Here is a 20,107-nt window from a genome sequence, read left to right on the forward strand (position 1 = left end):
GCTGGCCACGCCCTTCCAATCCTGCCCCGCCCCCCTGGGGGGGTTAAGGAACCAGAGTTTTGTCATGCAAATAAAGTCAAAATGCTCTTTCTCCTTATGGCGCCTTAACCTTGGTGCCCACTTACTCTATAAACATTTGTTTTTGTACTTAACTGTTAAGCTGCCTGCCCAGTATGCTAATTAACTTGTAAAGGTTAAACCACTGTGCTTTGGGCAATTACAGTTTTGGAACTTAGGAATCCCACTCTAAAATTGTAAACCGTCAAGTGAGTGCCAGAGGACTGATGTTGGTAAATGTCAGAGGTCTTTAACTCGTGACCTTCTGCACCAAACATGAAAGCCTTGAAATTGGCCATACTGAATTTTTAAAAATGTAAAAAAAATTAAAAAAAATCAGTGGGGGGCATGTACCCCCAAGTTACACAGTTGTTTATTAACTCCCCATTTAAGTGACCCTTGTATACATTAAAGGCATTTGAGTGTTTAATCCTTATCAATTCTTTGTGTCCGTAGGCAATGTATTGATTGCTTAATGGTTTGTTGCTTGAGCCCGCCATTGTTGTTTTGCAGGTGTCAAGGCCATGGTAGCCAAGCCGCAGGACAGCCGGCAGAGTGACTGTGATAGACATGAAGGTGGTTAGCCTTTCCAACCTGATCAGGCTGTTCTGTACTATGCTGATTGTTTCTGATGTCTAGATGACAGAAGTGACACCTTGGTCATACGATCTGTGCCTATTAATTGACTTTCATGGGACATTAAAACTTTTAACAAGCTCATGGAACTGTATCATAAAATAATAAACACAATTTTAATAACTTTTCATTAATAAAAATTGCATAATGGTGGCTTTATTGTGTCACCATTACATTTATCTTCATGGAGTTAGATATGACTGGCCATCTTTATTACAACCTCTAATATTTTCTGAATTCAAGTATTTGAGCCTAAAATAGACTAAGGTAATTAAGTCACTACACTGTTAGAATAGTACATGGATCCCTGTCCCTTGAGGACCTGGCATGCTGAAAAGGCCATGCCACCAGTGTTGGACAAAGAGGAAATGGCTGTGGGGAGGGGTCCAAGTGATTAAGAGTGGTGAGGGGGCAGGATGGAGGGGGCATTTCTCCACAGCGGGGGTGGGCTGGCACACACAGGCTTCATGTCTAATTACCACCTCCCCCACTGTTTAATTCTTGACCTAGCTGGTGGGGATGTTGGCATTTTCCACCTAACTTCTCCAGATAACAAATGCTTGCCTTTTTGGCTTTATGTAATTTGTAAGGTGTTCCTTCCCATAGGTGGGCCAGAGAGGAACAAAGTTGAATTTTCATACATTTGCTGAAAAGTTTAATACTTTTCAAATTAAAGCATATATTAAACTTTCAGATGCTGGGCATTGTGTTTTTGATGTTTTTATTTAGAAGTTACACATTTTAAATTAAGTTTTACACATTCAAAATTAAGTTAGGAAGTTTTATTAAACTCATAGGAAGCATGTTAAACTTCATTAAACTTCTCAAAAGTTTGTTAAACTTAGTTTGCTAAACTTTTAGAAAGTTGACTAAACTTCTAGAAACATCTAGAAAGTTTATTAAATTTTTAGAAAGTTTGCCAAATTTTCAGAAAGCTAAACTTTTTAAATTAAATGGACATTCACTTTTAATCTTACATATTATATTTTAAACTTTTAAGCTGTCTATGTGAGTTTTCCAACCATGTGATTTGAGATCATTGCACTTTCATAGTAATTAAATGACTTTACATATTTAACATCTTGTCAGGAAGTACACTGACAGTGTGTCATGACCTGCTGCTGGGTAATTTATCGTCATGACACTCAGGCTTCTCAGTCCCCAGCCCACCCCAACAGATCCCAGCCCACCCCTCAGTCCCCAGCCCACCCCCTCGACCCCAGACCACACCCTCTGACCCTAGACCACCCTCTTGGACTCCAGACCACCCTCTTGGACCCCAGACCAACGTCTCAACCCGCAGCCCACCCCCTTGGACACCAGCCCACACCCCTCGGGCCCCAAACCACCCCCTCAGCCCCTAGCCCACCCCCTCAGACCCCAGACCACACCTTCACACCCCAGCCAACCCCGTCAGCCCTTAGCCCACCCCCTCTGACCCCAACCCACCCCAACAGATCCCAGCCTACCCCCTCCGACCCCAGCCCACCCCCTTGGACTCCAACCCACCCCCTCGGACCCCAGCCCGCCCTCTCGGACCCCGGTACACGCCCTCCGACCCTAGTCTACTCCCTCGGACCCCAGTCCACCCCCTCAGCCCCCGGCCCACACCCCAGCCTCCAGACCACCCCCTCAGTCCCCAGTCCACTTCTCAGATCCCAGCCCACCCCCTCCGACCCCAGCCCACCCCCTCGGGCCCCAGCCCACCCCCTCAGACCCCAGCTCACCCCCTCCGACCCCAGCCCACCCCCTCGGGCCCCAGACCACCCTCTCGGGCCCCAGACCACCCTCTCGGCCCCCAGCCCACCCCCTCAGACACCAGCCCACCGCCTCAAACCTCAGACCACCCCCTCAGCTCCCAGCCCACCCCCTCCGACCCCAGCCCACCGTCTCGGACCCCAGCCCACCCCCTCGGGCCCCAGACCACCCTCTCGGGCCCCAGACCACCCCCTCGGCCCCCAGCCCACCCCCTCAGACACCAGCCCACCGCCTCAAACCTCAGACCACCCCCTCAGCTCCCAGCCCACCCCCTCCGACCCCAGCCCACCCCCTCAGACCCCAGCCCACCCCCTCCGACCCCAGCCCACCCCCTCGGGCCCCAGACCACCCTCTCGGGCCCCAGACCACCCTCTCAGCCCCCAGCCCACCCCCTCGGACACCAGCCCACCCCCTCAGACCCCAGCCTACCCCCTTAGCCCCCAGACCCCTCCCTCAGCCCTCAGCCCACCCCCTCAGCCCCCCAGCCCACCCCCACAGATCCCAGCCCACCCCCTCCGACCCCAGCCCACCCCCTCGGACCCCAGACCACACCCTCCGACCCTAGACCACCCTCTTGGACTCCAGACCACCCTCTTGGACCCCAGACCAACGTCTCAGACCTCAGACCAACGTCTCAGCCCCCAGCCTACCTCCTTGGACACCAGCCCACACCCTTGGACCCCAAACCACCCTCTCGGGCCCCTAGCCCACCCCCTCAGGCCCCAGACCACCCCCACAGATCCCAGCCCACCCCCTCCGATTCCAGCCCACCCCCTCGGACCCCAGACCACACCCTCCGACCCTAGACCACCCTCTTGGACTCCAGACCACCCTCTTGGACCCCAGACCAACGTCTCAGACCTCAGACCAACGTCTCAGCCCCCAGCCTACCTCCTTGGACACCAGCCCACACCCTTGGACCCCAAACCACCCTCTCGGGCCCCTAGCCCACCCCCTCAGGCCCCAGACCACCCCCACAGATCCCAGCCCACCCCCTCCGATTCCAGCCCACCCCCTCGGACCCCAGACCACACCCTCCGACCCTAGACCACCCTCTTGGACTCCAGACCACCCTCTTGGACCCCAGACCAACGTCTCAGACCTCAGACCAACGTCTCAGCCCCCAGCCTACCTCCTTGGACACCAGCCCACACCCTTGGACCCCAAACCACCCTCTCGGGCCCCTAGCCCACCCCCTCAGGCCCCAGACCACCCCCTCAGATCCCAGCCCACCTCCTCAGACCCCAGCCAACCCCGTCAGCCCCTAGCCCCACCCTCGGACTTCAACCCACCCCCTCGGACCCCAGCCCGCCCTCTCGGCCCCCAGTCTACCCCTTCAGACCCCAGACCACCCCCTCAGCCCCCGGCCTACCCTCTCAGCCCCCGGCCCACATCCTCAAATCCCAGACCATCCCCTCAGACCCCAGACCAACCCTTCAGCTCCCAGACCAAACTCTCAACTCCCAGCCCACCCCCTCAGACCCCAGCCAACCCCCTCAATCCCCAGCCCACTTCTCAGATCCCAGCCGATCCCTTCGGGCCCCAGCCCACCCCCTTGGACCCCCTTGGACCCCAGCACACCCCCTCAGACACCAGCCTACCCCTTCAGCCCCTAGACCACCCCCTCAGTTCCCAGCCCACCCCCTCAGACCCCAGCCCACCCCCTCGGGCCCCAGACCACCCCTCAGACCCCAGCCCACCCCCTCCGACCCCAGTCCACCCCCTCAGACCCCAGACCATCCCCTCAGACCCTAGCCCACCCCTCAGACCCCAGACCACCCTCTCGGACCCCAGACAAACATCTCAGCCCCCAGCCCACCCCCTTGGACCCCAGACCACCCCTCAGCCCCTAACCCAACCCCTCAGCCCCACCCCCTCCCACATTCACTCACTCCCTGAGGGTGCAGCCCATCTGAGCTTCACATTAAAACCCCCTTCCTTTACACAGGAAATTACTTTTCCATTTCTGAATTAATAACTTTATTAAGGCCAACTAACAGGTAGTGGACATTCTCATGCAGTGATTTACCTGCATTATTTAGTGAAAACCTCTTAATTACAAGTTTGGGATATATTATCATTGGGCTTCAGCCTCTGATGAGACAACAGTTAATATTTATTGAATGATTGCTTACTGAGGAGGAACACTGACATGCACGGATTGCTGTGGGGTGTCATTTCTGTCCCAAAGAGAGTTCTCTTGGGAAAGTTGAATTGTCAGAAAAGTAATGCGACAGTCTTGGGGTTTTGGTGACAGTGGTGTTGTGATTTGAAGCTCCGTGTTCTTCTCTGTGCAGGTGGGCCAGGGTTGTGACCCTAGGCCTGATGAATACACACATCATGATTTTAGTACCTCCTTCTTTCTCATGCTTTCCTGTTGTTTGGACAGACTGCTAGCTGGCTTTGCAGAAGTTACTTTGGCTTCCTTTTGCCTCTTTGCCTGGGAGCTCCTTGCTGCTCTCCTGATTCACAGGTGTTGTTTGGGGGCGTGTCAGCCTTTGTTTGTAGTCTGAGAAAGGGAAGCATGCTGTTGACGTGGAATCATTGGGACAAGTGACTTGTGAGTGGCACAGTGCATTCTGCATCAAAGTGTGATGTCCATTTTTAGTGATCTGCCCTGCTCAGTCGTTTCTTTCTGTTTTCTGCGTTTTCCTCTTGGGTGCTGGGAGGAGCTTAAGGGGCATGGGGGGAGGAGTCTTCTTTGGATGTTGCTGCTTAGGATGATGTGTATGTTGGATTGTATGCCTTTATCTTTATTTATTCATCCACAGAAACAAGCGGGTTTTGAAAACCAAAAGGAGGAGGGGTGCCAGAGGAGGCCAGGATCCGGGCCTCCATCCTCAGGGGAGCCAGGAGTCAGCGAGGAGATCGCCTCCCACCCCCACCAACGCCATGGGGCCCGACTGCCCACCGCCTCCCCCTCCCCCTCCCCCCAACAACAACAACAACAACAACTCCAAGCCCAGCGGCCCCAAGAGCACCTGCGTGCCCAACGTGAGCGAGCGCAGGCGGGAGGAGATCTCGGAGGAGATCAGCAGCCTCAGGGAGAAGGTCAGCCGCCAGTACCAGGAGAACAGCAGCCTGCAGAACCAGGTGCAGAGGCTCAGCCAGGAGAACAGCAGCCTGCGCGAGCAGATGGAGCCCCCCGCAGAGGAAGAGGAGGAAAAGGAGGAGAAAGAGCTGGAGCAGCTGCAGGAGCCACCACAGGCACAGGCACTGCCACTGCCGCAGCCACAGCAGCCACAGCCACTGCCACTGCCACAGCAGCCACAGCCACTGCCACTACCACTGCCACTGCAGCCACAGCCACTGCCACAGCCACTGCCACTGCCATTGGAGCCCGAGGAGGAGGACGACGAGCTGGAGCTGCGTGGGGCCGCGGCGGCTGCCGCTCCCCCACCCCCCATCGAGGAGGAGTGCCCCGAAGACCTCCCGGAGAAGTTCGACGGCAACCCAGACATGCTGGCACCCTTCATGTCCCAGTGCCAGCTCTTCATGGAGAAGAGCACCCGAGATTTCTCCCTGGACCGCGTGCGTGTCTGCTTCGTGACCAGCATGATGACGGGCCGGGCAGCACGGTGGGCCTCAGCCAAGCTGGAACGATCCCACTACCTGATGCACAACTACCCAGCCTTCATGATGGAGCTGAAACATGTCTTCGAAGACCCTCAGCGTCGAGAGGCGGCCAAGCGCAAGATCCGTCGCCTGCGCCAGGGCATGGGGTCGGTGGTCGACTACTCCAATGCGTTCCAGATGATCGCCCAGGACCTGGACTGGAACGAGCCCGCTCTGATCGACCAGTACCACGAGGGCCTCAGCGACCACATCCAAGAGGAGCTGTCCCACCTGGAGGCGGCCAAGACCCTGTCTGCACTCATTGGCCAGTGCATCCACATCGAGCGGAGGCTGGCCCGGGCCGCGGCGGCGCGCAAGCCCCGCTCACCGCCGCGTGCGCTGGTGATGCCCAACGTGTCTGGCCACCACCAGGTGGACCCCACCGAGCCCGTGGGGGGCGCCCGCATGCGCCTCACCCAGGAAGAGAAGGAGCGGCGTCGCAAGCTGAACCTGTGCCTCTACTGCGGCACCGGCGGCCACTATGCCGACAACTGTCCTGCCAAGGCCTCCAAGTCTCCACCGGCGGGAAACTCCCCGGCCCCGCTGTAGAGGGACCATCAGCGACCGGGCCGGAAAGAATAAGGTCCCCACAAGATGATGTGGTATCATCACCACACCTGCAAGTCATGCTCCAGATCCATCTCCCGGGCCGACACACTCTGTTTGTCCGAGCCATGATCGATTCTGGTGCTTCTGGAAACTTCATCGATTACGAATATGTCGCCCAAAACGGAATTCCTCTGAGAATCAAGGACTGGCCAATACTCGTGGAAGCCATCGATGGGCGCCCCATCGCCTCGGGCCCCATCGTCCACGAGACACATGACCTGATCGTAGACCTGGGAGACCACCGCGAGGTGCTGTCATTCGACGTGACTCAGTCTCCATTCTTCCCCATCGTCCTCGGAATGCGCTGGCTGAGCACCCACGACCCCAACATCACCTGGAGCACACGCTCCATTGTCTTTGACTCCGATTACTGCCGCTACCACTGCCGCCTCTACGCGCACCTGCCGCTGCCGCTGCCGCTGCCCTCCTCGCACCACACCCTCTACTACCCGATGGAAGGCTACCGCGTGTACCAGCCCATGCGCTACTACTACGTGCAGAATGTCTACACCCCCGTCGACGAACACGTCTATCCTGACCACCGGCTGGTGGACCCCCACATTGAGATGATCCCTGGCGCGCACAGCATCCCCAGCGGGCACGTGTACTCCCTGTCGGAACCCGAGATGGCGGCGCTGCGAGACTTCGTGGCCAGGAACGTGAAGGATGGGCTCATCACCCCCACCGTCGCCCCCAACGGGGCCCAGGTCCTGCAGGTCAAGAGGGGCTGGAAGCTGCAGGTGTCTTACGACTGCCGTGCTCCGAACCACTTCACTATCCAGCACCAGTATCCTCGCCTGTCCATTCCCAACCTGGAGGACCAAGCGCACCTGGCGACCTACACCGAATATGTACCTCAAGTGCATGGCTACCACCCCACCTACACCACGTACCCCACCTACCCCGTGGGATTCGCCTGGTACCCCGTCGGCCGAGACATGCAAGGGAGGTCGCTCTATGTGCCTGTCATGATCACTTGGAACCCACATTGGTACCGCCAGCCACCGGTGCCCCAGTACCCACCACCGCAGCCGCCGCCCCCACCACCCCCTCCGCCGCCGCCGCCGCCACCGCCCCCCTCCTACAGCGCCATGTGAGCACTCACTCCTCCCCAACCCCTGCCCCAACCACGTCGTGCCCTTCGGGACCTCCCCCTCCAGACGGACTCTCCTGTTCACTGCTTCTCCATCACTGACTGTGTGCTAAAAAGTGGACTGGCGGGCATGCCCACCTCAACTGCCAATCTAAAAGTTTACCTTCCAGCCAAACCTGGAAGCCTGAGCCTTGCCGGCCAAGACCTTCAGCGTCTGAATTTCAGGCTGCCAAAATTCTTTGCGGAGAAGCTGAAGCAACACAGGAAGTGCTGATTTCTTTAAGGAGGGGAGAGGGGGGGAGGATTTTGACCTCTTGCAGTCATGGTACTCTGCTGTACCTCACCGGGGGACCGACGCCTTATGAAGGAAGCCACATTTACTGGTGCAGTGTGCAAAGGCTTCCGTGATGCTTATGCTGCACCTTCAGAAACTTCACCACCTTTGAACTCCGCCTTCATGGTTCCCTTAATTCTCATGGAACAGCAGTGTGACCAGTTCTCCCAGGAGCGGGCAACACCCCTGCAACAGGAAACACCTCAGGCCTGAAAAGGAAGTCCTCCCGTTCTCTCTCTCAGACAGACTCTTGTGTGTTGAGAGTGTGCCTTCACATCCTGGTGCAAATCACATGTACCCAAGAACTCTGGCTTGACTCAACATCTTACCATCATCATGCCAGGAACAGCTTCCACCAAGTGTCAAAACCTGGTAGCTCCAGGTGTGCTATTTGTCTGTGAAGTGTCATGACTGCCTGTCAGTCACAAGCAGAGGGCTACAGAATAGCAAGTTGGTAGGACTCCTGAATCCCACACCCAGCTCTTCAAAGACTCTGAATTTGTTGTTTCCAATGTGTTGTGGTGCTCCAGAGGGAATCCCCCTAGCTGTTGGTGATGGGTTGGAACAGCACCAGCACCTGGAAGCATCTCTTTCTCTCTCTGCCTCCATATACATCTGGGCATTCTATCTCAGTTCCCCATTGGGCTGTACCATTACGATGCAGAGGGATGTCACCACTTGGAAAGGATCAGAGTCTGCTTAAGGGAAAGGGTCCCTCTCTAGGGGATGGTGCCAACATGATGCTATCAGGAGGTGAAAGGCCAGTGACTCAGAACAACGGACAACACACAGTTGTCTCGGGTCCAGTGACCCCTTGGAGTTACCTGGACCCTCTGTGCTAACCTGGGACTGCCTGACTTCTTTAGCCTGGTCCCTTGCTGCTACCTTGAAGTTTTTGTTTAACCTCTTTGTGTTTGATTCCTTACTACTGCCATTAACCCTGCTGCAGGATCTGTGCCATCATCCTGCTTGGTTGGTCAGACTCCATTTTGCTGCCCTGCACGGAGACGAAAGAGGCAGGCTTCACGGAGTGTGTTTCAACACACACACAAGGCCTCCTGTTGCCAACACGCAGTTTGAGCAGTAGAGACATAGTATGGTTGACCTTTCAAATTGCTGTCATGAAGAGGAGTCTAATGGTGAAGTTTCCTTTCTCATTAACCTCATCCTCACGTAGTCATTATCACCCCTCCCTCTTGCATGTTTGAATATGTTTTAGCTATAGTGATGTCCCTTGACAGTCTTTTTAAGTGGTGACTCTGCTTTCAAAAATTTCCATTGAATAACAGAACTAATTGTTACTGATAAGCTAAGAAAAAAAAAATGATGCGTACCATCTCCTAAAGTGTTTCTTTACTGTGAACTTCTTACAACACTGTGAATGAGGGGCTCCTCACACCTGGAGTGTTTATAGTTGTTCATCTTTTAATCTGATAATATCAAGTATTTCAATTTTATCAATTGGCTTTTTAAAAAATCACACCGAAGGATCTACGAGTTAAATGAAGAAACCTAATTGGCTGCTTGTTTAATCTAAAACCAGCTTCTTTTTTTTTCTTCAATGGAATTAGAAAGCTTGTCTATCCCTTGTATATTTAGAATAATTACTTTTACAATGGTGCATTTGTGCTTCTGGACTCTTTTGAAGCGTTACTTCAGTTTACCTCAGATCAATCCATCCTCCATACCTTTGAACTCACGCTGTTCAGTGTCAGCCTTCACAGGCAGTGACTGATCTGCAAGCTGCAGAGGTGCCTAGACCCCGGCCTCGCTCTGCAGCACCCCTGCCCCCACCCTGGCATGTACACACGGACATTTGCCACCACCGCAAGCAGAAGCCTGGAGAAGTTGGCCAGCAACAACAACAGCAGTCAGGGAGAGCATGCAGGTGTGAGTTTATGACTCACCAAGTCCCTGGCACACATCTGGCTGTTTCCTGAAGCTTGGATGGACTTTCTGGCAGTGTGTACAATGCTGTATTGCTGTGTGTGTTGTCTATAAGTACTAGATGTTAATGATAAGTAATCCCAAATTTATTGTTCCATCATATTGGCATTTGACTAAGTTTCCTTTCATTCAATTTGGGTTTTTTTGGTTGTTACTGATCAAATTTGTTAATTCAATCCTTGAAATTTGTTTTTACATTTTCCAACAAATATGTCTTTATTTTCATTAAGAAAGGAACAAGCAAAGGATAAAGAAGATTGAGAAGGAGTAAAACAAAATTTGAAGGTGATATATAAATCGAAACATCAGAATTATTAGCAAAACCAATAGTTGAGAAACAATCTGAGAAAATTAATTATCTGAGAAACAATTTGAGAAAATTAATTGGCTTTTGGCGAAAGTTTACATGTTTGTTAATTAAAACAAGGAGAGAGAAGATCTCAGCTCTCCCATGCTTAAGTAAGCAAGCTTAGAGAGAACTAGCTAAGGTCATCATGCTAGGATATTGAAACAGGAAGTTGGAAGCGTTCATGAAGGGTCAGTTTAGTTTGAGCAATGAGGTATTTGTAGTTGATTAGATCTTGTGTGGTTACAGATGTACAAAATAAGAGAGGCACCATTGATTGGTGCAGGCTGGCATTCTGTTGAGTTTGCAGGTACCTCCAGGACTCCTGAATTGATCCGGTTGTCATCGCCACAGACGTCTAACATCAGACAAGACTGGCAGCAGAGGACCCCAGGCTGGAAGAAACTGGGCAGCAGTGAAAGACCACCTCCGGAGAGGAAGACGTGCCTGGTGAAACTGGAAGAACATCTACCCAATGGACTGGAAGTTCTTTGTTGTTGTTGCAGATTGTAGAACGCTTTCGAATTTTGAATTGGTCTGTGGCAAATTTCATTTTTTTTTTCTTTTATGTAATCGCTTTAGGTAATTAGGGGGATACATATAATCATTAGTATTTAGGGTGGGAGGGTCTAGTAGTGATCTTAAGTGGGAGGGTTTGCTTAGGAAGTTAGGATTCTATCATGTATTAGCTATTTCGATAAGTGTACTCCTTACTTGTGACCCCTTACCCTTTCTGTCCTTAAAACTTTCCAGTAAATTTGGAGGGAACTACAGGGAGATCAGCCTGTTTTAAAATGAATTGGACATGGATAAAACCCTAATGAAACATCAAAAGTGATTTGATTAAAAATTCAATAGATGCCCTAGGTGTTGTTAGCTCTAGGGAGTTACATTCTGAAAATTACACCATATCAAGATACCCTTGAGAAATTTGTTATTGGAATGATAATAAATAAATGTATGTTCACCTTTGAGAAATTTGTGATTCGAATGATAGTAATTGGCTGCTCAATAGTTATGAAAATTACAGGAAAATTATGAATAAAAATCCTTGTTTTGCCCCTGTTAGTAACCCTCCCTCCCTATTCCTACCCATTTTCCCTACCTTCCCACCCCAGCCCTCACCCCTCCTTCAATTATTGCTGTATTCTCTTTACTCTGTATTTCTATTTACTAATACTGTATTGCTGTTATAACAAAATATTCAATAAAGATTTAGTGGTTAAGTGCACATTGTGTCCTTATCATTTCAGCGTCACCAGCCTCAGATGAAGGGGCTAGCAGAGTGGGAATGTGGTGCAGAGTCAGGAGGGTGGGAGGGTCAGAGTGGGGTGGGGAGGAAGAAGGGGTTCTTAACACATCAGTCACACAACCCCACATCAGGTGTGTGCCCGAGTACTTCAGCAAATCAGCATATTTTATGCTATCATAAAATAAAACCAATAACTGCTGGCAAATCCAGTGATATAGTGAAAACAGACTTTAAGTATTGATTTCACTTGTAATACTTGACATTAATTGATAGCGAGGGTGGAATTGTGGGGTGGGCTAGAAGGTCAGTGGGGAGAGGGGTAAGAACAAGAGAAGGTGGGGGGTGGAGGTGGTAATAGGAGGAACACATCAGTCACACAACTAGGAACGATTGTGAACCCAGAGTACTCCAGGAAGTCAGAGAAGGCATCTCAACTGCAAAAGGTTATATTGTGAAGTGAAGCTACCAACTAATGGCAACATCAATCACATAATAAAACTCTTGGAATACTTGACATTAATTGATAGGATGGGACAATTGAGATGGGGGTGGGGATAGGGTGGGTGGGGCAGTGGAAAGGGTAGAGGGAAAGGAGTGAGGGTGGGAAGGCGGGTGGAGGTCAGTTTGGATTGAGGGTAATGATAGCATACAGCAGTCACACAACCTAGATCGTGTGTGTGTCTGCTTACTCAAGCAAATCAACAAGTTTGTTTCCTCTATGAAATACTGATATCTAAAACACAACCATCAGTTAGTAGGGACTGATGACATCATGCAAGAAACCTATAAGGGGAGGGGGAGAGATGGGAGTTGGGGTGGTTTGAGTTGGAGGTGATGATACAATGAGTACGTCGATTATACCACCCAGGTTGTGCACTCCAGTTCTCCAGAAAATCAGTCAAGTTGCAAAATACTAATAAAACAACACTGATATGTAAAATACAACCCACAGTTAGTGATCTGGTGACATCATCTATGAAGTTTTATATCAATTTCATTTGTAATCCTTAAGATTTATTAATAAGAGAGTGGGACATTTTAGGAAATGGGATGAGAGAATGGAAGGGTGGGGCAGTAGGGCGAATCAGAAAGGTGGAAGAGGGTTTGAGGTTGGGAAGGGGTTAGTGATATGAAAACTACATCCATTACAACACCCAGAGTATTCCAAAACATTAATAAGTAAACTATTACACCAGCATTACATTACCATGTAACATTAGTAATTAATGATCCAGTGGCATTCTGTTAAACTTTTTAATATCAATTTTACTTAGAATAATTGATACTTATTTATTGGCCCTGAAGGCAGGGTGGGGGTAGGGAAACAGGATGATGTAGCATGAGTGAGAAAAGGAAGGAGGGGCGGGGAGAGTGGGGAAATGGGGAGAGCTAATGGGAAGCATGGAAGTATAGGGGTCAGTACGAGAAGGGGGTGTCAGTTTGGTATAAGGTACACATACAGCCCTGTATCAATTGTGTACCCAGAGTGCCCCATGACAACACCAACACCAACACTTATGGAAACTGTGATTGGGAACAGGTCTTGCTGATCCAAAAATTGATCACCAAGAATTGGTTGCACCCAAGAATCGAGAGTGGGGTGGACCAGAACAATATCCACCAGTACACACAAAGGCTGAGAGTAGGGGGTGGAGGCCTAGCACCCACTGGCACATATGAGATCTGGGTCTGAGAGTGGGCCTGTTGGGGGAATTTGGGGAACTCCCCTGGTGGGTTGTAGCTCCCGATGGTGAGCCGACAAATCAGGACTGGGTATTGGTCAGGTGCGGCAAGGCTATTCCACTTTTCGGCAGCTGTGTAGATTGGTTCAGGGGGGCAGACCAGATAGGGTCAGGCCAAATCGTACCACACTGGCATGTGCAGGAGCCAGGATGAGGTGTGAGCCATACTGGGCTAGGCTATCATACCTATTGGTTTGAATGAAAACCACGGATGGGGATAGGCTGGGCAAGGCTAGGCTGCAGCACCCCCACCCCCAACCCAGCAAGAGTTGAGATTGGGGTAGGCCAGACTGGGCCAGACTGCGCTATCAAATGACAAGGGTCAAGATGGGTATAAGGCCATGTCAGGTTGAGCTGGAGCAACTGCTGGTACACACAGGTCTGTGGCTATGTACAGGTATGATAAGCTAGCTAAAGGGGTGCTCCTGCTGGGCTGTGGCTGCCATTGGTGAGCGCAAGAACCAGGAATGGGGGCAGTCCATGCTGAACATGGTGCAACATTTCTCAGCATGTGTGTAAGCTGGGTCTGGGCATTTGCAGACTGAGCTTGGCTCCAGGACCCACTGGCACTTGTGAGATTCAGAGTGGGTGTGGGGATAGGCAGGGCTAGGTTGTGGGACCCACTGAGCCACATGAGAGCTAGGTCTGAGGATAGACCAGGCAAGGCTGGGCTGTAGCCATCAGAGAGCTGGAATAGATGTGGGCTGCTCAGGCAAAGCCACAGTACCGGACAATGAAGGTCAGGACTGGAGATGGGCCAAGTCAGCTGAGCCAAACACCCACCATTATGCACAAGATCAACAATTGTAAGCTGGTCTGATAGGGAAGCTTGGGAAACTCCCCTGTTAAGATGAAGCCCCCGCTAGTGAGTGCCAGAACTGAGGCTGGGGTAAGTCCAGGCCAGACTGGGCTACCATATCTACTGGCATTCATGTGGGTCATCTCTAGGGGTGGGCCATCTGCAACACTCACTGGCAGATGTGAGAGAGCTGGGATAGGGTGCAGGCCAGGCCGGGTTGGGACATAACACCAACCAGTTCACATTAGGGCTGGAACTAGAGACTGGCCAAGCAGGGTAAGGCTGCAGCACCCCCTGGAACTGGGTGCAGGCTGCTCAGAGCTAGGCTGCAGCACCTGTTGGCATATGCCAAGGTTAAATAGGCCATTCCTGGAGTTAGGCCGCAGCACCCACTAGTACATGCAAGAACCCAGGCTAGGAATGAGCCTGTTGAGCAGGCCTGAGGCATCTCCCTGTTGAACCACTGGGGAGCGTGAGAGCTGGGACTGGGGATGGTCCAGGCTGCTCACACAGGAGCCAGGATAAGTGCTGACTTGCTGGGCTTTGCCACAACATCCCCTCGCAAGTGCAGGCACAGGATGCAAACTGTGTCAGGCTAGAGCACATTAACCCCTGGAAGGTGTAAAATGGGATTAGGAGTGGGTCTAGTAGGGAACCTGGGCATTTCTGTGGTGGGCTGCAGCTCCCACTGGTGGGCATGAGAGCCAGGCTTGGAACAAACCAGCATAACCATTGGCATACATATGAACTGGATCGTTGAGTAGGATGAGCTGAGCTAAACTGCAACACCCATAGACGTATACAAGATAGGCCAACTGAGATGCAGCACGGACTGGACTAAGCTGTTGTATGTACTGGCATGTGTAGGAACTGGGCCTGGAGAGTGGACCTGGTTGGTGTTACTGGGAATTGCCCCAACTAGACTGCAGTTGCTGCTAGTGTGCACTATGGCCATTCTGTGGCAGGCTGAATTGGGCTGGCCTGCAGAACCCATAGGTTCGCATGGGACATGGGGCTGGGGATGGATTTGACCAGACAATCTCCATCAGTGTGTTTGCAGTCTGATGAGCGGGGAGACTGAACTGGAACCTGTACTGGCTGGCACATCCGAGTCAGGTCTGGGCTCATCTCAGATGAGGTTTCTTAAGGGACTCCCCAACTAGGCCACTGGACTCAAAACTCTGGCCACAGGGACAATCATGGGATTTGTGGTCCAACCTTGGAGTGAACCTATTGGAACTGGACCTCCTTGCTTGCTGATGCCTGTGCAGTGCACAGCATTCCCAGCTATATGTGGGGGACAAGATGGCCAGCTCATGGATGTCTGCAGAGGACAGTGAGCGCCATGTTAGAATATGGAGAACAGAATGGGTAGGACCGTCCTTCTGGCTGAGCTTTGGCAGTGGGTATTGGGTGAGTGGATTCATTGTGGTGGACCCTGGCAGCCAACGGGCCAGGTGTTGCACTCATTTGGGAGTAAAACAGCAGATAGAGGATTCTACCTCATCTCTCTGTGTCTGTTGTCCTGCTCCCCCATCTTCCTCTCTTTATCCCCATAAGCATGCCTTTCAAATACATAAAAAGACTAAATGTGCTTTTTAAAAATTTCTATTTCAAAAAAATACTCTAGCAAATTTCAGACATATCAAGAAGTGTGTGAAGGAAGAAGAATGCGTTGGTCTAGGAGAGTGAACAAAACAGTCATCAAAAACTAAAACAAGTGTTTTTTTTTTTTTAATTCCTAAGCCCCTCCATAACACAATGTCATATTTGGTCTATCCCTCATTCATTTGGTGTCAGGAAATCCAGCTCTCCTGGTGCTAATATCTGGGGAGGGTTCGCTGGCTGCATTGCAGCATGGCAAAGAAGTAAACATGGGCAAAGAGAGACCAAACACAGAGGGTGGCCTCCTTTTTTTTTTTTTTTAAAAAAAAAGATCTATTTATTTATTGGAAAGTCAGATATACAGAGAGGAGGAGAGACAGAGAGGAAGATCTTCCATCCGATGATTCACTCCCCAAGTGAGTGCAACGGCCGATGCTGTGCCAATACGAAGCCAGGATCCAGGAACTTCTTCCAGGTATCCCACATGGGTGCAGGCTCCCAAGGCTTTGGGCCGTCCTCAACTGCTTTCCCAGGCTACAAGCTGGGAGCTGGATTGGAAGTGGAGCTTCCAGGATTAGAGCTGGTGCCCATATGGGATCCCGGTGTGTTCAAGGCGAGGACTTTAGTCACTAGGCCATTCCGCCGGGCCCGTGGCCTCCTTTTTAATTTGCTTTTTGGTGACTCACCCAGTCCCATAAGAGCTAACCTAGTCCCCCCAGACAGCAGCAACCTCTTGCATGGATACTACCCTGTGCTATCGCTATCTCCTTAACTGCCTCAATACTGTGACATAGGGCAGCTAAGCATGCAGTCCCCCACCCTTTCCTTCTTTTGTGGTTTCTTTGAGTATATACAGAGAAGAGTTCAGGATGAGTAGACAAATGTCCACCAATAATTTGTATTTTTTTTAAATATGTAAGGCAGTAGGCTACATTTTAAGGGTCATTAGACTGGGCACAATGTACCTGATAAGTGGGCAACCATGGGTTCTCCAATCAAGGTACCGCAGCTGCTCTTACCCTGTATAGTTGCCCAAGTCATCTGAGAGGAGATATCGTTTAATTATTTTATACAAAAGATATTGTGGAATATTTGTGTTGTTTTCCCTCTGTGGGTGTCTCTTCAGGGTGCACTTCAGCAGGAAGCTGGATCAGAAGCAGAGCTGGGACTCTGAGCCAGACACTCTGTTCTGGGATTGTGTCCTCAGCAGCACTTTAACTGCTGCACCCAATGCCCACTTCAGAACTGACTTTTTAGAGGATGCCGTGGCAGATTGGCATGACCGCATCCAAATATGTATTACAGCCTACAGGTTTTTCTTACAAAGTAGCATGGACTTAGCTCCAGAGAGGCAGAGTCTGTGTTCCCTCCTCTTGAACTTGAACTGACCTCTGTAACTACCTCAGCTCTAAGAAAAAGTGGAAGTGACCAAGCGTGACTTCTGAATCCAGGCCATAAAAGGTTTTTGATCTTCTGCCTACCTGTCTGAAATGCTTCCCCTTCAGGGAATCCAGACTCAGTATGCAGAAGGCATTCAAGTGGTCATTTTGAGAAGTTCATTTAAGGAGAAATTTAGGCCCTAAGGACGTATTCTGCTAGCTGGGAGGATGAGGTATCTTGGAAATGGATCCCTAGCCCTCAATAAAGTAAATTTCAAGATGATTGCAACTGAGTGCTTATCAAATTTATGACCAGCAGGAACCATGAAAAATAATATGTAACTGCTGTTGTTCTAAATCATTGATTTTTAGGGTGATTGGCTATGCACATTATTAAATAGGTGCTAAGAAATCTTAGTGTTCAATTAATTGTTATTTGTTCATAAGGGGTAGAAAACAAAAATCATCACTGAATCCCTATCTCACATTTTACAGAAAAGTAAAATCCAAGTGCCTCTAATAAAAACAAATTGCAGAAATCCTAGAATTTAATGTAAGATTTTAGAAACCCTAGAAGAAAATGTGAAAAATATCTTAATGATATCAGGACAGGGAAAGAGTCCTTTTTTTTAAACTTGAAAGAGAAAGAGGTAGTGAAAAGAGAGATACTCCATCTGCTGGTTCACTTCCCAAATGGCCCAGAGCTGAGCTAATCTGAAGCCAGGAATCAGGAGCTTCTTCCTGGTCTCCCATGTGTGTTGCAGGGGCCCAAGTACTTAAGCCAACCTCTGCTGCCATAAGCAGAGAGCTGATCAGAAGTGCAGTAATGGGGATTCGAGCCAGCACCTTTATGGACTGCCTGAGCCTCAGGTGGAGAATTATCTCACATCCCACTGTGCTGGTCCTAGGAGATTTCTTAAACAAAACATAAAAATGCAAATGGGGCAGGCATTTGGCCAGCAGTTAGGGTACCATTGCACAGAACCTGTTCCTGGCTGTGGGTCTGGATTTTGGCTTCCTTTATATATTGGATTGCTGCCTTTGCTCCCTTGAACTCTGTCAAAAACCTGTTGAAAATATTTTTGTGACATTATTTTTAGGTTCTTTTCTGTTTCATTGATCTGGGTATCTGTTCTTTTTCCAACATCACACTATCCTAATTATTGAAATTTACATTGAGTCTTGCCAGTGTTATTCTTCTGAGTTGTTTTTCTTCAGTATTCAAGGTCTTTGGCTTGTTCACAAACAGAATCAGTTTATGCATGTTGACAAAGTACATAGCAGGACTAGATTGGCATGTGCTTATATGCCAAGTTTGGGAAGCTTATATCTTCACAGGATTGATATATTTAAAAAGACTTATTATTTTTTTTAAATTAAGACTTATTTTCTCTTTATTGGAAAGGGAGATCTGCAGAGAGTAAGAGACAGAGAGAGATCTTTCTTTCACTGATTGGCCCTCCTAGTGGCCTCAATGGTTAGAGCTAAGCCGATCCTAAGCCAGGAACCAGGAGCGTCCTCCAGGTCTCCCGTGCAGGTACAGGGTCCCAAGAACTTGGGCCATCCTCTGCTGCTTTCCCAGGCCAAAGCAGATAGCTGGATGCAAAGTGGAGCAGTGAGATGCGAACTGGTACCTATGTGGGGATGCCAGCACCCACAGGAGCATCAGCCAGTTCATCTATTGTGCCAGCCCCTTAAGATTGATCTTTTATTTTTCGTTTGAAAGGCAGATTTACAGAGAGGAGAGACAGAGAGGTCTTTAATTTGTCGGTTCACTTCCCAAGTGGCCCCAGGAAGCGAGTTGAGCTGTTCTAAAGTCAGGAGCTTCTGGTTCTCTCATGTGGTTGCAGGTGTGCGTGTCCTTGAACCATCTGCTGCTTTCAAAGGGCAAAAGCAGGGAGCTGGATGGGAAGTGGAGCAGCCGGGGCATGAACCGGCCAAGGTTTAGCCTATTATGCCACAGCACTGGCCCCACATTTTTTTTCAGATTTCCAGCATGGAATACTTTTCCATTCATTTATATCTCCTTTGGGTCTGCTTATTAGAATTTTTCTGCAAATATATCTGTACACTTTTATTACGTTTATAGTACCTAAGTATTTCATTTTGTTGGTGTATTTTAAATTGAATTCTCATATGAATGCCTTATTTGCATTGTTGCTAGTATATACAGAAGTAATTAAGCATGTAGGATTCTTAATTGTACAGCAGCCTTGTATCCTGCAGCCTGGCAATGCTTAGTTGCTAGTGTCAAGTGCTTTGTGTTTTTTTTTTTTTACATCAAGAAGCCAGCTGCACACCCAGCTATTTCTTCCTTCCAATGTGTACACTGCTTGTATCCTTTTCTTGTCTTATTTCACTCATTAACTTGTACCTGTGGTTATGAGAAGTACTGCTGAGCGCCGACATCTTTGCCTCATTATGGGTCCTAGGGGCAATGTATGCTTGTGTGTTGAATCGGTGTGCATACTGAAATGAACCCCCCAAGGCTATGCTGTATGTAGAATTCTTTTTCTACTGTTCTTCTCAACCAGCTAGTATGCTTGTGAGGACTTTATATCTGTGTATTGAGAGGTGCTTGCTCAGTGGTATATCTTTCTTATAAAGTTTTTATTTGATTTTGGTATTGGGCTGGTGCTCACTTCATATAGCACATTAGAATGCGTTCCTTGTGGTTCTGTTTTCTGAAAGACAATGAAGAGGAATAGTATACACTCCTCCTTAACTGTTCAGTGATATTCATTTAGACCAAGAGATTTCTGTTCTGGGAGGCTAATAGTTAGCGGATTTCCTCGGTAGATGATTCCTGCAGGTGATCTGCTTGCCATTTTGTTAGTTCTGGTAGCATGTGTTCTTCAGGAAACTGGCTAAGTACTGAAGTTGATTTAGGTGATGACCCTGCTTTGTACTTCTGATGTTGGTACTTTATGTCTTT

At 49.8% G+C, this 20,107-nt stretch overlaps 2 protein-coding genes across 2 annotated transcripts; both read left to right on the forward strand.

Annotated features, from left to right (window-relative positions):
- Window positions 1-1,803: 1,803 nt before the first annotated feature.
- LOC121145591 (extensin-like) lies at window positions 1,804-4,426 on the forward strand. Its single transcript, XM_040964509.1, has 2 exons — window positions 1,804-2,328; window positions 3,158-4,426. Exons 1-2 carry the CDS (start codon window positions 1,804-1,806, stop codon window positions 4,424-4,426), a joined length of 1,794 nt encoding a protein of 597 aa, XP_040820443.1.
- Window positions 4,427-5,226: 800 nt separating this feature from the next.
- PEG10 (paternally expressed 10) lies at window positions 5,227-7,772 on the forward strand. The gene is given in 3 exon segments (XM_040965000.1): window positions 5,227-5,598; window positions 5,791-6,586; window positions 6,589-7,772. Coding segments are annotated over 3 exon segments (2,235 nt in total). The 5' UTR covers window positions 5,227-5,343.
- Window positions 7,773-20,107: the final 12,335 nt, after the last annotated feature.

The sequence above is a fragment of the Ochotona curzoniae genome, unplaced genomic scaffold, assembly GCF_017591425.1.
Source record: "Ochotona curzoniae isolate NIBS_2020 unplaced genomic scaffold, NIBS_Ocur_1.0 scaffold_3835, whole genome shotgun sequence".
Classification (NCBI taxonomy): domain Eukaryota; kingdom Metazoa; phylum Chordata; class Mammalia; order Lagomorpha; family Ochotonidae; genus Ochotona; species Ochotona curzoniae.

Excerpts from the sequence above, each read along its gene's own strand:
- LOC121145591 (XM_040964509.1), top strand. The coding sequence starts at position 1,804 with ATGACCTGCTGCTGGGTAATTTATCGTCATGACACTCAGGCTTCTCAG. Across the intron at positions 2,329-3,157 it reads GCCTCCAGACCACCCCCTCA|CCCACCCCCTCAGGCCCCAG; the intron begins GTCCCCAGTCCA and ends TCGGGCCCCTAG.